Source organism: Nansenia antarctica, assembly GCF_963989245.1.
Source record: "Nansenia antarctica genome assembly, chromosome: 19".
Lineage (NCBI taxonomy): Eukaryota > Metazoa > Chordata > Actinopteri > Argentiniformes > Microstomatidae > Nansenia > Nansenia antarctica.
The window spans coordinates 26,021,301-26,036,123 of NC_137692.1; the positions used below are offsets into that span (position 1 = coordinate 26,021,301).

At 41.9% G+C, this 14,823-nt stretch overlaps 1 protein-coding gene across 1 annotated transcript; it reads right to left on the minus strand.

Annotated features, from left to right (window-relative positions):
* Positions 1 to 1,907: 1,907 nt before the first annotated feature.
* On the minus strand, positions 1,908 to 10,058 carry p2rx8 (purinergic receptor P2X, ligand-gated ion channel, 8; the record flags this gene model as incomplete). The annotated part of the gene is made up of 12 exons (XM_080549233.1): positions 1,908 to 2,534; positions 2,843 to 2,916; positions 3,588 to 3,653; positions 3,775 to 3,868; positions 3,975 to 4,108; positions 5,699 to 5,840; positions 6,273 to 6,353; positions 6,625 to 6,721; positions 7,029 to 7,104; positions 8,017 to 8,088; positions 8,253 to 8,403; positions 9,931 to 10,058. 12 exons carry the CDS (start codon positions 10,056 to 10,058, stop codon positions 2,441 to 2,443), a joined length of 1,209 nt encoding a protein of 402 aa, XP_080405359.1. The 3' UTR covers positions 1,908 to 2,440.
* Between the last annotated feature and the right edge of the window lie 4,765 nt (positions 10,059 to 14,823).

The window sequence follows — 14,823 nt, forward strand, 5'->3', positions numbered from 1 at the left end:
TTCACAAAATTCTAGATAGCAGAAAATCTGTCAGGACAAATCTGTTCAGTTCAGTCTGCTGCTGTGTTGGTTTGGTGTTTCTAGAACAAACGGTTAAAAAGTTATGGCCTCTCAAAGTTGAACAGTTCAACATGCTGCTACAGCGCCCCCTGTGGGAAATACTTTCTCCCAGTCAGAGCCAGAGACTGGTAGACAGTTATGGGAAACATGTAATTGATGTTATTTCAGCCAAAGGGAGCCTGTTTCAAATCCCCCCACAGCATCAATAGTATTAAGATTTGACTCTGCCGTTCCAGAATGTCCAGATTCTGATTCCTCTAACCAGTTTGTCATGCATTTCTTTATTCCAACACCCCACGTTTTTGTTTTATCCCCCCCCCCAAAAAAAATAAGTAAATACTAGTATTTTAAATTTGTGATTAATCATGATTAATCTGATTAATCTCGTAATATGATTGTGATTATTATTATATTAACAACAACAACAACAGAAAATCCTTCTTCCAGCATCATGACTGCCAATAGCCCCAGGCCCGAGCAGAGCTTACTGATGGACAGATGATTCACTAACTCAGACGAATGTGTTTGTTGTAAGTCGCTTTGGATAAAGGCGTCTGCTAAATGCCAAACATGTAAAACGTAATGTACTCTGTGTTATAATTCGGTCACTTGTTGTTACTTGTTGTTTTGTCCCCCCCGCCCGAACTACCCATTGTATATATTATATGTCTGTCCCCCTGCCCGAACTACCCACTGTACATACTTTGTGTTTTGTCCCCCGCCCCCACCTGTGGTGTATGTCCCCACCTGTCCTACCCGCTGTACATACCTTATGTTTTGTTGTATTGTTCTTCCCATGTTGGATGTATGTTTATCTTGTAGATAGTACTAGTTATTTGTCTGTATTATCTTGTAGATAGTACTAGTTTTATTTGTCTGTCTTACATGTAACGATGAATTGAGAATCAAGGACCCCAATTGAAATAAGCCAGTGGCTTTCTTGGGTTTTTATCCTGTTAGTTGACCTTGTATGTAATATGTACTTTCATGTACCTACTTCTGCAAATCTTCTAGTAAAGTTTTCAATCAATCAATCAATCAATCAATCAATCAAGTCAAGGCAAGGCAAGGCAAGGCAAGGCAAGTTTATTTGTATAGCACATTTCAGGGGCAATTCAAAGTGCTTTACATACTTTATTAAAAATACAGCAAGAGGAGCATAATAACAAATTTAAAATGACAATGAATAAAAACAATTATAAGTAGATAAAACATTAAATTAGACAATATTTAATGGATAGATAAAATACATTGGGATTTTATTACATAATGCCTTTCATGGTTAGATTCATTTCCATTTTTTCAATTGTGTTACAAAAAAGTGCAACCGCCGCATTTTGTAATAACCTGCACAATATGTAATACATTTATTACATAATGAGGCTACGGTTATTACATTTTGCGTTCAGGCGATTTATTACATAATGTGCAGGTTATTACATAATGTGGTGTTATTACATAATGAAAGTGACTTTTTATTACATTTTGGTTATTACATAATGAGTCTTAACAAGCTCCTTTAGAAAGGCCTGTTAGTAGACCAGCTCCTTTAGATAGGCCTGTTAGTAGACCATTACAATAATCAAGTCTACTCTAAACAAATGCATGGATGAGTTTTTCAAGATCTTGTTTGGACATGAAACCTCTCATTCTTGTTGTGTTTTTCAGGTGATAGAAGGCTGATTTAGTTATTGAGTTTATGTGGCTGTTGAAGTCAAGTTCTGTATCAGAAATACTATTAACATTCCTCATAGTTGCCTGTTACAGGGAAGATCATAGGGAATACTAGTATTTCTGACAATACCAGTTTTAATGGTTGTCATCTTGTAGCTTTTTTTGTGTGCAAATTCCTCACACTCCTTTGAGACAGTATAGAACAGACGGTAAAGAAATAACAGATGGTAAGTAAAGGACCTCAGAAAGCCAATACCTGCTCATAAACAGGTCACCTCAGTTGGACGGAGAGCAGAGACCATTGTTATTATCTCTGGTGATAAGGCGGTGAACTGCCTCCATGGTGATTATGTCTCTGGTGATACTGTAGGTCAGTGGGTTGGGGTCATGTCTCTGGTGAAAGGTCAGTGGGTTAGGGTTAGGGTCATGTCTCTGGTGAAAGGTCAGTGGGTTAGGGTTAGGGTCATGTCTCTGGTGATACTGTAGGTCAGTGGGTTAGGGTTAGGGTCATGTCTCTGGTGATACTGTAGGTCAGTGGGTTAGGGTTAGGGTCATGTCTCTGGTGAAAGGTCAGTGGGTTAGGGTTAGGGTCATGTCTCTGGTGATACTGTAGGTCAGTGGGTTAGGGTCATGTCTCAGGTGAAAGGTCAGTGGGTTAGGGTTAGGGTTATGTCTCAGGTGAAAGGTCAGTGGGTTAGGGTTAGGGTCATGTCTCTGGTGAAAGGTCAGTGAGCTGTTGCTGTTCCAGAGGTTGTTTCGTCTCCTCTGTACCGTTGTGGTGATCTTTGCTGTGGCCCTTCCTGTGGAGAGGGAGAGGGTGAAGCACATTGAGACCAGAGGCCCAAATCTCAACACTCATATCAGTAGGTATGCAATGCATGTTTAAACCCCCCCCCAAAATGACATTTTTGGGGGTTTGTTTTACAAATGTAGGCAGTTAACAGCCGTTATTCATGTGTGATAAAGAGATTCAGAATATGAATGTTTACAGACATGTTTCAGCTGAGCGTAATTACAACAACCAGCCACCAAAAGGTGCCAAACGCTTATGCACTTAGGATTTCCTGTTATTAGTTTCTTGATGCTAAAGGGTTAAAATGTCTCATACTCAAACTTCCTCTCCCGGTAGAAGGTGCTCTTTTTCATCAGGTACAGTAGAACCATGTCACACAGGAAGGCCCCCTGGAACACACACCAGTCACAGAGTTATACTATGAGTGGCACTCGCCTAAATTAACTGTGATTACATGGGGAGGCCATGTCGTCCATTGTCTAACGTCAGATAGCGTGACTCAATCTGGAAGGGCGCTAACACTAGAACAGCCGTGAGGGTGAGGGTTAGGTTGATCACTCCATCAAATTTCAGGACTCTCCTTTCAAGACTTTTCCTAGAGAGCCTATGTGCGTTCTACCACCCAGTATCCTTACTTTTTCAAAATCACATCAGGATAAGCTAGTATACAGCTATTTTGCCGTTTTTCTGTGTAGGAGGCAGGCTAATTTACAAGCGGCCAACTAGTGGTCGTTGTGTGTAAATAGCAGCTTGAGCATTGTAAAGAGGGGGCCGAGGCGGCTCTTTTAGTAGGTAAAAAAGGCACGGCTGTTCCAGAGCTGTTTGAAGGCAGGAAGTTACACTCTGCATGGTTAGGCATGTCCCATTCAGAACGTATGCATGGTCGTTTGCCGACTTATTCACGTTTTCATCAGCTGCTGTCACATATAGTGGATTTAAACACACAAATCTATAAACTATTATTATGATGATTACAGTAGAGAGAATGTACAGATCTGTACTAAATGTTGTTTCTGTGAAATCCATGTCGGTCGGAGGTAAAAAAACTAAACATATTTACCGCTCCCATCAACGCGAGTCCTGAGCCGATGTTGATAAGAGTGGGGATGATATTAAACCTTCCAGCCTGAGGAACATAGAAGAAGAAAGCCAATACGTTACAGGGAAGCACAACGACCAGGCAATGAAAACAAAACTTAAAGCATTGATCCTCTTGAGAAGCCATAGAGTTTATTTCTCATTCTCACCTTTCCATGAATCATGATATCTAGACGTAGGCCGTACACTTTGAATAGGGTTCGGAAGCTTTCTCCAGACGCATTTTTGTAATAGCGAACATGCCTGTCATGGTAGTGGACAGAAACAGAAAAGATATTCACGCCTTTCACAGGTTTTCAAAATATGAAAGATATTGTTAATGTATCTGCGTTCAGCGTGTGTGTTGCACCTGAAGTTGAACCCAGATGTGATGGAGTTGTTGGAGCCTTTGTCAAGGCGAGTGAAGCGGTAGCGTGGATGGCATTGTGAATAACCTTTGTCCAGATCACAGTTCCAGTCAATCAGAATGCCAATTGAACCACCCTGATGGAGAGAGTATTCATAAGTATTGACACAATGAAATAGTGAAAACTGTGACATGACAGACATAACTGGATGAAACCTTTGATCTACAGTAGCTACAATACATATATATGTGATGGCAGCAGGTGAAAGGGGGAACAAGTCTGCAACCAATCTAAATGTTCTGACTTTTATTCAGAAAAATGAAAATAAATTTCAACGTCGACACACTCGCTAGTCAAGCCAAAATATTGCAATGCAATGGATTCGGTGAGTAATTCCCACTACTACCTGGTTAACTATAACACTACTTTACATTGTTAGCAGGCTCACACAACAAGCTGTGTTAGTTGACTAGCGAGTGCGTCTTTGATTTTCAACAACTGTAATGTGTTTACGTTTTTCAGAATAAAGGTCTGAACATTAAATCGGCTCCCGACTTGTTCCCAGTTTCACCACCTCTGTCACATGTGTGACACGTTCTAAAGCTTTGGTCCTCATGTCGGGATCCTATGTAATGATCTGACTTTTCTTTCGAAAAATGTGAACACATTTCCGCGTTGTTGAAAATCAATGAGACATCGCTAGTCAACTAATAGCCGACAGGTTGTTTTGTAAAGTAAAGTAAAGTCGTGTTTTAGTTATCTAGGTGGCCGTGGGGATTACTCACCAAACCGTTGAAACGTAGTTCCGTGTTTCAAAATAAAAGTCTGAACATTTTGATTGGTTGCCGACATGCGGACCAAATGACCAGACTGTGTCACATTTTGCAACGGTGAAAAACTCAAAGACAAGAGTTACTGCACGCAGGTCTTTTATACGGTAGATTAATCTAATCTACAATCTGCATTGCTGAGTGTGTTATAAGGTAACGCTGAGTCATCATTAAAAGCTTCATAAGAGGGTGAAAAGTAGTGTAGCCTAATGCAGTAGGTTACGTTCCATAACCTTTCAGTCTGGAGAGTGTAGCCTTGTGTTCATAATGATAGTGCCAACCGTCTTTGATTTATAGGGATTTACATGAAAGGCCAAGCCCAACGCTATGGCCAATCTTGACCATTTTTTAAATATTGCCTAATACTTTAACACAGGGCATGTGTATCAAATGTGAGATTTGGTTAATCACATTCACAGATATAATAAATATGCAGGTGCCCCCTTTTGATTTATTTGACTGTGGCTTTAGGGTTACGACCTCATCATGATAGGATTCATTTTCTTTGACTTTAACTATTTATGTGAGAGGTCATACCCCTGGACAATTCATTGGTTAATAGCGGCCATATTGTTTGTTCAAATGTTAAACAATAACTGTAAAGCACATTTAGGCAAGAACAACAGAATAAGCAGAAGGGCTCAGTCACTGTTGATTAAATGCTGGAAAACCTGCAAACCTTCTTTGTGAATCAACTAAATGCTGCTAATCATGATTGATTGATTTGACAGAGCAAAAGGTTTAGAATAAATCAGCTAATTGTTTTGTTCAGCGTTATAGTTTGTAAACAAAGTCTTTGTAAACCAACTATGTAGAGCTTTGACATTATGTTTAGAGATATCCATTCAACATCATGGACCATTAGTCCTTGGATCCAGAGCTCTGGACCTTCTCACCATCACAGTCATGTCCTGGAAGTCGTGTCCAGCGTGTTTAGTTACGTCTCCTAGACGGAATATGGGGCAGTAGGGGTGGAGGACGTCGTCATGGAGACAGCTCTTCAGATATGACTCATTAGACGTGTCCAGGACATTGGACCTGAGAATTAGAAACATGAAAACTTTAAACTGTTAGGGGTGGCCAATTCTTCTCTTGGAGTGTGTGTGTTTTTTGTTTTTTTTAAGTAATTTTTTCTGAGTGGGGCAGTCCCACTCATATTTTTCTTTTTAATGACAGATATAGTAGAGATTATGACAGGAAGGATGGGTGAGAGAGAGAGGAGGGATGACATGCAGGATATGTCCGCGGCTGGAATCGAACCGGGAGCCCTGCGGTACATGGTCAGCGCTTAATCCCCTACGCCACCTAAGCGCCCCATAGTGTGTGTGACTTTTTGTTAAAGCACGGCACTAACACAATTATCTAAATCAACCGTGCTAGAGCTGGTCTGGAACAAAAGCCTGAACAATACTTGGCAAATGCTGCGCCATAGATTAGATACCGTAGACAACTGCACCATAGTTAACTTACTTTGAGAAATCAAATTTGGGAAATCTGATGAAGTTCTTAATGTAGATGGTGAAGTTTTCAGCTTTCGTTAACAGAAGCCCCCTGTGAAAAACATGTTACACTGCATTACTGGATCTTACTGGAAATCCTTTGTTATTAATTAAATGTAATTAATAAAATAGGGACTGTGGGTGTGCGTGTGTGTGTGTGTGTGTGTGTGTGTGTGTGTGTGTGTGTGTGTGCGTGTGCGTGTGTGTGTGCGTGTGCGTGTGCGTGTGCGTGTGCGTGTGCGTGTGCGTGTGCGTGTGTGTGTGTGTGTGTGTGTGTGTGTGCGTGCGCACATACACTTATATGTGCATGCGTGATCTCTTACTGCCATTTGGAGCTGCGTTCCACAGGGCACCAGCCGTATATCTCACAAGTACCAGTAGAATTCACATCCTTTTTCAAGCAGCGACCACTCTTAAGTCCTTCAGATGAGATAATAAAATCATAATAAATGGGATTTTGTAAAAGAAACAGCATTTATTTCTTCATCTGAATTAGCTTCAGTTCAATTTGAATATGTACAGATGTAGCAGAGCAGTGAGTGTGTTCCTACAGATGTAGCAGAGCAGTGATCTGTTCCTACCATGGCCCGCCACCACGGCCTCACCCTCCACACAGTCCTCATCCCCTCTGCAGAGCAGTGAGTGTGTTCCTACCATGGCCCGCCACCACCGCCTCACCCTCCACACAGTCCTCATCCCCTCTGCAGAGCAGTGAGTGTGTTCCTACCATGGCCCGCCACCACGGCCTCGCCCTCCACACAGTCCTCATCCCCTCTGCAGTGGCCGTCCAGCACCTTGACGCTCTGAGAACAAACGCCACACAGATTAAACAAATACTGCCGAGACTTTGATCACAACGACCTTGCTGCTCAGTGACAAAGGGTTAGGGTTATCATGGTGTGAAACTCGCTCCTTATCTAACCGACACAACAACAATGTGGAAAAAGATTTAGAATGGTATAGATGTGCGTCAGGAAAATGTTTGGTACTACAGTTCAGTGTAAACACAACACTGCCAAGAACACCACGTTGCTATGACACTATGATGACAGGCCTTCTACACGGTGGTTATTCTATTAGTCAGTTGTGGAAAGTCTCTTCAACATCTTCAGCAGGCTGAGAAGGTAAGACTGTTTACATACCAGGGGGCTTCTGTAAATGAACATGATGGAAATTATGATTGAGCTAAGCCAGCACACTCACCCACACACGCACGTACGTACGCATGCACACACACACACACACACACATACGTACACACACATACACACACACACAGAGTACAATAGCTTGGGATTGTATATGCTCTCTTGATAATGTTAGAGTCAGAAGACTGACTCCTCTCCGGTGGTCAAAGTGACACAGGTTGTAAATCAGCAGATAAGAAAGAGCAAAGGACGTAGGATATCTTGTTTTATCCACATTCTATCACCTATGCTAATGCTATCATATACATTCTATCACCTATGCTAATGCTATCATATACATTCTATCACCTATGCTAATGGAAACAACCCTTGCGTGCGTTTCCATAAAACATTCTGATTCGCATTTCGAGGTGATTCGCATCAGTTTGAGATGATTCGCAATTAAACATTTTATGGAAACGGATTGATTCGCATAAACTCGATAATATCTTGTAAATTCTACAAGAATATCTCTAGGTAAGGTGATAGAGACGAGACCGTACTACAACACACCTTTAACTCCCTTACCTCAGCACAGTAGCCCAGCTTCTGGTTTGGCGTCTCAATCAGATTGGTAACAATAAACAAAGACGCTTCACCCTGGAAACAAGAGTCACATGCGGAATTACCATAATCTTCATCAGCAGGTGCTGCTTATAGCGAACACTTTATTGACTCAATAAAGAATGAACCTTACTTGAAGGTTCTACTGTTCCTTTAAGAGTAACGGTCATTGTGATCAAAGGGGTTAAATGTGACTGAACCTGTGGTGGGATGACGTAGTCCTCAGGCCCCCACACCAGCAGTCCAGACTCTGTGGTGTTGGTGATGTAAACTCCCTTCAGCTTAGTAATAACAGAACTCTGGATGGAGTCTTCTGTCTCCTGGTAACCCTTCTTCATCAGGAACACCCACCTATGAAGCACACGCAATGAATACAATAATCACAAAGGGATTTAAGCTTGGCGTGGGTTTGGGTGGGTTGGTGTGTGTGTGTTTATTATTTGTTAATAATAGATTTGATTTAAAAGCGCCTTTCTCAAATTCAAGGACACTGTACAGAAAGTGCCTTTAACCCCAATAATCAATATAATAATACCCAATATCTTTTTCAATGAACTTACGCCGCTTCTCTCCATAATTACTATGGAATTTAACAGTTTAATGATTGCTGGTGATTTCAATATGTAGATAACTCAGGACAACAGAGCCAAATAAATCTCTGTCCTGTTAGATGTTTTTGAACTTCAACAACATGTGAAACTCCCCACTCATAATCGAGGTCAGTCAGGTCACACTCTGGACCTTATCATCACCAAACGCCAACTGACATTGCCCTATCTGACCATTCTTGCATATTCTTCAACGTCTATCTATCTTCCCTGTTATTCAAACTATGTCTGAAACTATTTCCAAACGACATATCAATGAAAACACCAATGCACTATTCATAGAGGCCTTTCCCCCAGCCCTAACCCTAACCCTAGCCTCCCCCTCAAAATCGTGTATTTCAAAACCATGTATTTCACCCATTATGTCCAAATGCATCTCTGGTAAGCAGAAAGATATATTTTTTATATTATATATATATATATATATATATATATATATACAGTATATATGTTACGGTACATGTGGGAAAACTAGGGTTAGGGTTAGGTGCTACGTCGACTTGGTACATGCTGGCATGTCTAACCCTAACCCTAATCCTAACCCTAACCCTAGTTTTCCCACAGGTACCCACATGTACCGTAACATATATATATATATATATATTCTTGTCATTATTATTTTCTTACGATCCTCCTCTTGCTGTATGTTTTATTGCTGTATGTGAAGTACTTTGAATTGCTGTTGTGTGAAATGTGCTATACAAATAAACTTGACTTGCCTTGCCTTAAGCATACATTAAGGTGCATTTGTTTCTTAAGCATCAGAAAAGAGACCAGATCAGATTCTAAACCAGAGTTCCTTTGCCCAGACTAGACCCCTGTCATGTCATCAGAAGACCAGGGGTCGTCCCCCCCCCTAACCTTACATGTCCTTAGTGGTGCTTATTGCTTATTGCTTATTGAAAACTCCCATGAATAGATCCTTAAAATACAGTGGGGAAATAAGTACATTCTGTCCAGTAAATGTATTTCCAATGAGCCGATTCAAGTGAAATTCACACCAGACAATCACCTGACTTAAACCCAATTGAACACTGGACCACAGTGAGACATTGTTGTCATCAGACCTCATTCCACTGGACCACAGTGAGACATTGTCAGACACCTGATCATCTGGGAAAGAGAACACTTCTGCATAGCAACGACCTGAACTTGACTTGACTGAACTTTGAGTTTAGTCTGAGATGCATAATTATATGGCTTAGCAGCCCCATACACGTTACAGGAACACATGCGACTTTAAGTAGAGTAAACCAACCCAGTCACTTACCCAATAATGTATCCGATGATAGATAGTTGTACGAATCTGTATAAAACACCGACTTTCTTGTTTGTGGCGATGATGTATTTCGCTGTCTTGTAGTCAAATAAGGAAAGGCAGAAGCCGCTCGCTGCCATCCTACAGTCCTGCTGCAAACTGCGGAAAACAACAAGTCACTAAGCAGCTATGCAGACGGATATCTATAACATGCATATAACCAAGCAGCTATGCAGAGGGTTACAGGGTGACAATCTGCTGTCCCATCTGCAGACAGGCGGTATCGAGGCAGTCGCGTCTGTCCGGTGCTCGTGGCCAGATAACCAGGAGGGCAAAATACTTTATTTGTACAAAATGTTCCCCCAATGTCAAGGTAGGCTACATTGTAGTTTGCAAATGTGACTTCTGTTACAGTCCTCTTTTCTATTTGGCTAAACTATTGCAACTCTCTTACCGATAGACAGGTTCCAGTTATGCGTGCAGAAAGCCTGGTGCGAAAGTGCGTCCAGTCACGTCGGGTCATGTATGGGCATTGATTGATTGATTGAAAACTTTATTAGAAGATTTGCAGAAGTAGGTACATGAAAGTACATATTACATACAAGGTCAACTAACAGGATAAAAACCCAAGAAAGCCACTGGCTTATTTCAATTGGGGTCCTTGATTCTCAATTCATCGCAGAGATCTGTGCCACTAGAATCTGAATCTGAATTACTGACTTTGAATTTGAATTGCTCAATTTGAATTTAAAAAATGACGTTGAATAAAATAAAAAAAGACTTTGAATCACATAATTTGAATTTGTATTGTTTAACTTGAATAACTGAATTGAAAAACTAAATCAAGTTAAACAATACAAATGCAAATTCAAATTGAGCAATTCAGATTCAAAGTCAGTAATTCAGATTCAGATTCTAGTGGCACAGATCTCTGCCCATACATGAGACTTGGACATAAACGAGCCTCGGATAGTAATAGTCTCCTACTTCCCCAGATGTCTCTTCAACGCAGTGGAGCACCATGTCTGGACATTGACCTGCTAGAACCGTGTAGGCAAGGCAGGCACAGCCCGGTCACCCTGACTGGCTGAGTTGTTCCTCTGGAGAGACTTTTTATTTTTATTTGTATTTGTTATTGAACATTAACAAGCAGAAACACACTCACTTTTACCACTACAGTTGAAAACGTCGCGCTACAGTGCCCTATGGAGTGGCGAAATCGTGGGAAAACAGCAAGAAACTTCCCATAAAAAAGCCCATAATTAGTCCAGTTATTAGTTGTTAGACTATTTAAACCGTGTCATTGAAGTCGTGTCTTCCTACAGCGAGGGAAGCCCTTCAGCGTCAGGTGAGTTTCTGAAGTTATGGAGATAATAACAGATATAATAACAAATGCCCTGGGAATAAAATAATCAAAAACAAATCCACTGGTAGGCTACTTCGAATAATGTGCAGCTTATAACATTTGCGTCATGTCGCGTAACATTGGCTTATTATAACGTTATGCTCTCATGCTAACGTAGCTATGGTATGTCAATTTAGTCCATGACATGAGTGTGTTTCTGCAGAGGAGAGACTCAGGGACGTGATGGGTTTAGACATGTTTACAGTCATGGGCCGTGTTCGTAAACTCGCTCTGAGAGCGCCGGAGCGTCCACGTGACTGCCTCTTGTCCAATCAAATCACTGGTTTCCATTGTGACGTTGAACCCAGTGTGCGCTGCGGCGAATTTACGAACGCGGGCAAAATGTTGGGAATTAGAATTTTCAACCAACTAATGTGAAAGATTAAAGAAGTCGCCTTGGCCTATGTTGTTATGAGATGCTAACTTGAATTAAGGTCCCAATTGGGTCATGTAATAAACGTTTTTTTTTATGTAGCCTAATGTTATTTTTGGGTGCTTACAGTATTCCTTCAACAGAGAGGAGACCAAAGCAGAGAGAGAATAATGTCAAGCAACCGTCCTACATAATTACATTAATGTGAAGTAGGCCTATTTTATCAGAAGCATTTTCTTTAAGGGTGAGTAGGCTACTAACTAATTTAAAAACGAATATTTCAATCAATGATAAATGCACAGTAGCCTATTGTATCTGTGCTGTGAATAGTATTGTGAATGAGTTAATATGTTCTGTAGCGGTCACTGGTGTGACCCCGAGAGCTCGAGCTCAGAGAGCGTTTGAGAGGCTGGTGATCAAGTCAATACTTCTAATAGCTGCAGTGAAATATGGGCTGGTAAGGCCAGATAACTTCCTTACTATAACATGCTTTTACATTTACATTTACATTTTTGGCATTTAGCAGACGCCTTATTCCAAAGCGACTTACAATCAATACATTTGAATACTAAGCATGTGAATCAGCAGTCCACTATTCGTTGCAGGAAGAGTACTCTAGCTCGGGCCGGGGGCCACTGATAGAAGGAAAAACCTTCTCCCTATTATCGCCTTCTACTCTATTACTAATAACAAGACAGGTATCAACTTATCAGAAGTCCAGCTTACTAGATAGTCTACTTACTCAGAGTGGAGAGAGAGATGACTTCACTGCTAGGTTTCCACATGCTGTCATTGTTCTGTATACCACCCATCTTCCGTCGTAGACTGAAGACCCATCTCTTCAGGTTACATCTTAACTGCTCCTCCTGAGACATCTTCTGCCCCTCAGCACTACGTCTCCTAAAGACACCCGCTTTCCCCTCTACTGTGTCCCTAGAACTTCTATTGCCCCCCTTGTACTGTTTCTCAGTTTCTCCAGTAATAAAAAATAATAATAAAAAAAATAAAGAAAGTTTTAGTAGAAGGCGATAATAGGGAGAAGGTTTTTCCTTCTATCAGTGGCCCTGGGCCCGAGCTAGAGTACTCTTCCTGCAACGAATGGTGGACTGCTGATTCACATGCTTAGTATTCAAATGTATTGATTGTAAGTCGCTTTGGAATAAGGCGTCTGCTAAATGCCAAAAATGTAACAATGTAAATGTATACAAGTTAGGCCACTTTTCTTTTTTTACATAAATGACCAGATATAACCTTCTCCTGTCTGATTCCTGGGCTTCACCACAGTCCATGAAAACTCACCTGGCTGCACCAGAGCGTGCCGTTGTCTTAGTGCCGTTGTCTTAGTGCCGTTGTCTTAGTGCAGTTGTCTTAGTGCCGTTGTCTTAGTGCCGTTGTCTTAGTGCCGTTGTCTTAGTGCAGTTGTCTTAGTGCAGTTGTCTTAGTGCCGTTGTCTTAGTGCCGTTGTCTTAGTGCCGTTGTCTTAGTGCAGTTGTCTTAGTGCAGTTGTCTTAGTGCAGTTGTCTTAGTGCAGTTGTCTTAGTGCAGTTGTCTTAGTGCAGTTGTCTTAGTGCAGTTGTCTTAGTGCAGTTGTCTTAGTGCCGTTGTCTTAGTGCCGTTGTCTTAGTGCCGTTGTCTTAGTGCCGTTGTCTTAGTGCCGTTGTCTTAGTGCCGTTGTCTTAGTGCAGTTGTCTTAGTGCCGTTGTCTTAGTGCCGTTGTCTTAGTGCCGTTGTCTTAGTGCCGTTGTCTTAGTGCCGTTGTCTTAGTGCAGTTGTCTTAGTGCCGTTGTCTTAGTGCCGTTGTCTTAGTGCCGTTGTCTTAGTGCCGTTGTCTTAGTGCCGTTGTCTTAGTGCCGTTGTCTTAGTGCCGTTGTCTTAGTGCCGTTGTCTTAGTGCAGTTGTCTTAGTGCAGTTGTCTTAGTGCAGTTGTCTTAGTGCCGTTGTCTTAGTGCCGTTGTCTTAGTGCCGTTGTCTTAGTGCCGTTGTCTTAGTGCCGTTGTCTTAGTGCCGTTGTCTTAGTGCCGTTGTCTTAGTGCAGTTGTCTTAGTGCAGTTGTCTTAGTGCAGTTGTCTTAGTGCCGTTGTCTTAGTGCCGTTGTCTTAGTGCCGTTGTCTTAGTGCAGTTGTCTTAGTGCCGTTGTCTTAGTGCCGTTGGGTTAGGGCAGTTGTCTTAGTGCAGTTGTCTTAGTGCAGTTGTCTTAGTGCAGTTGTCTTAGTGCCGTTGTCTTAGTGCAGTTGTCTTAGTGCCGTTGTCTTAGTGCCGTTGTCTTAGTGCCGCTGTCTTAGTGCAGTTGTCTTAGTGCCGTTGTCTTAGTGCCGCTGTCTTAGTGCCGTTGTCTTAGTGCCGCTGTCTTAGTGCAGTTGTCTTAGTGCCGTTGTCTTAGTGCCGCTGTCTTAGTGCAGTTGTCTTAGTGCCGTTGTCTTAGTGCAGTTGTCTTAGTGCCGTTGTCTTAGTGCCGTTGTCTTAGTGCCGTCGTCTTAGTGCCGTCGTCTTAGTGCCGTTGTCTTAGTGCAGTTGTCTTAGTGCAGTTGGGTTAGGGCAGTTGTCTTAGTGCAGTTGTCTTAGTGCAGTTGTCTTAGTGCAGTTGTCTTAGTGCCGTTGTCTTAGTGCAGTTGTCTTAGTGCCGTTGTCTTAGTGCCGTTGTCTTAGTGCCGCTGTCTTAGTGCAGTTGTCTTAGTGCCGTTGTCTTAGTGCCGCTGTCTTAGTGCCGTTGTCTTAGTGCCGTTGTCTTAGTGCCGTTGTCTTAGTGCCGTTGTCTTAGTGCCGTTGTCTTAGTGCAGTTGTCTTAGTGCCGTTGTCTTAGTGCCGTTGTCTTAGTGCCGTCGTCTTAGTGCCGTCGTCTTAGTGCCGTTGTCTTAGTGCAGTTGTCTTAGTGCCGTTGTCTTAGTGCCGTTGTCTTAGTGCAGTTGTCTTAGTGCAGTTGTCTTAGTGCAGTTGTCTTAGTGCAGTTGTCTTAGTGCAGTTGTCTTAGTGCAGTTGTCTTAGTGCAGTTGTCTTAGTGCAGTTGTCTTAGTGCCGTTGTCTTAGTGCAGTTGTCTTAGTGCAGTTGTCTTAGTGCAGTTGTCTTAGTGCCGTTGTCTTAGTGCCGTTGTCTTAGTGCCGTTGTCTTAGTGCATTGTTGTAAGTCATT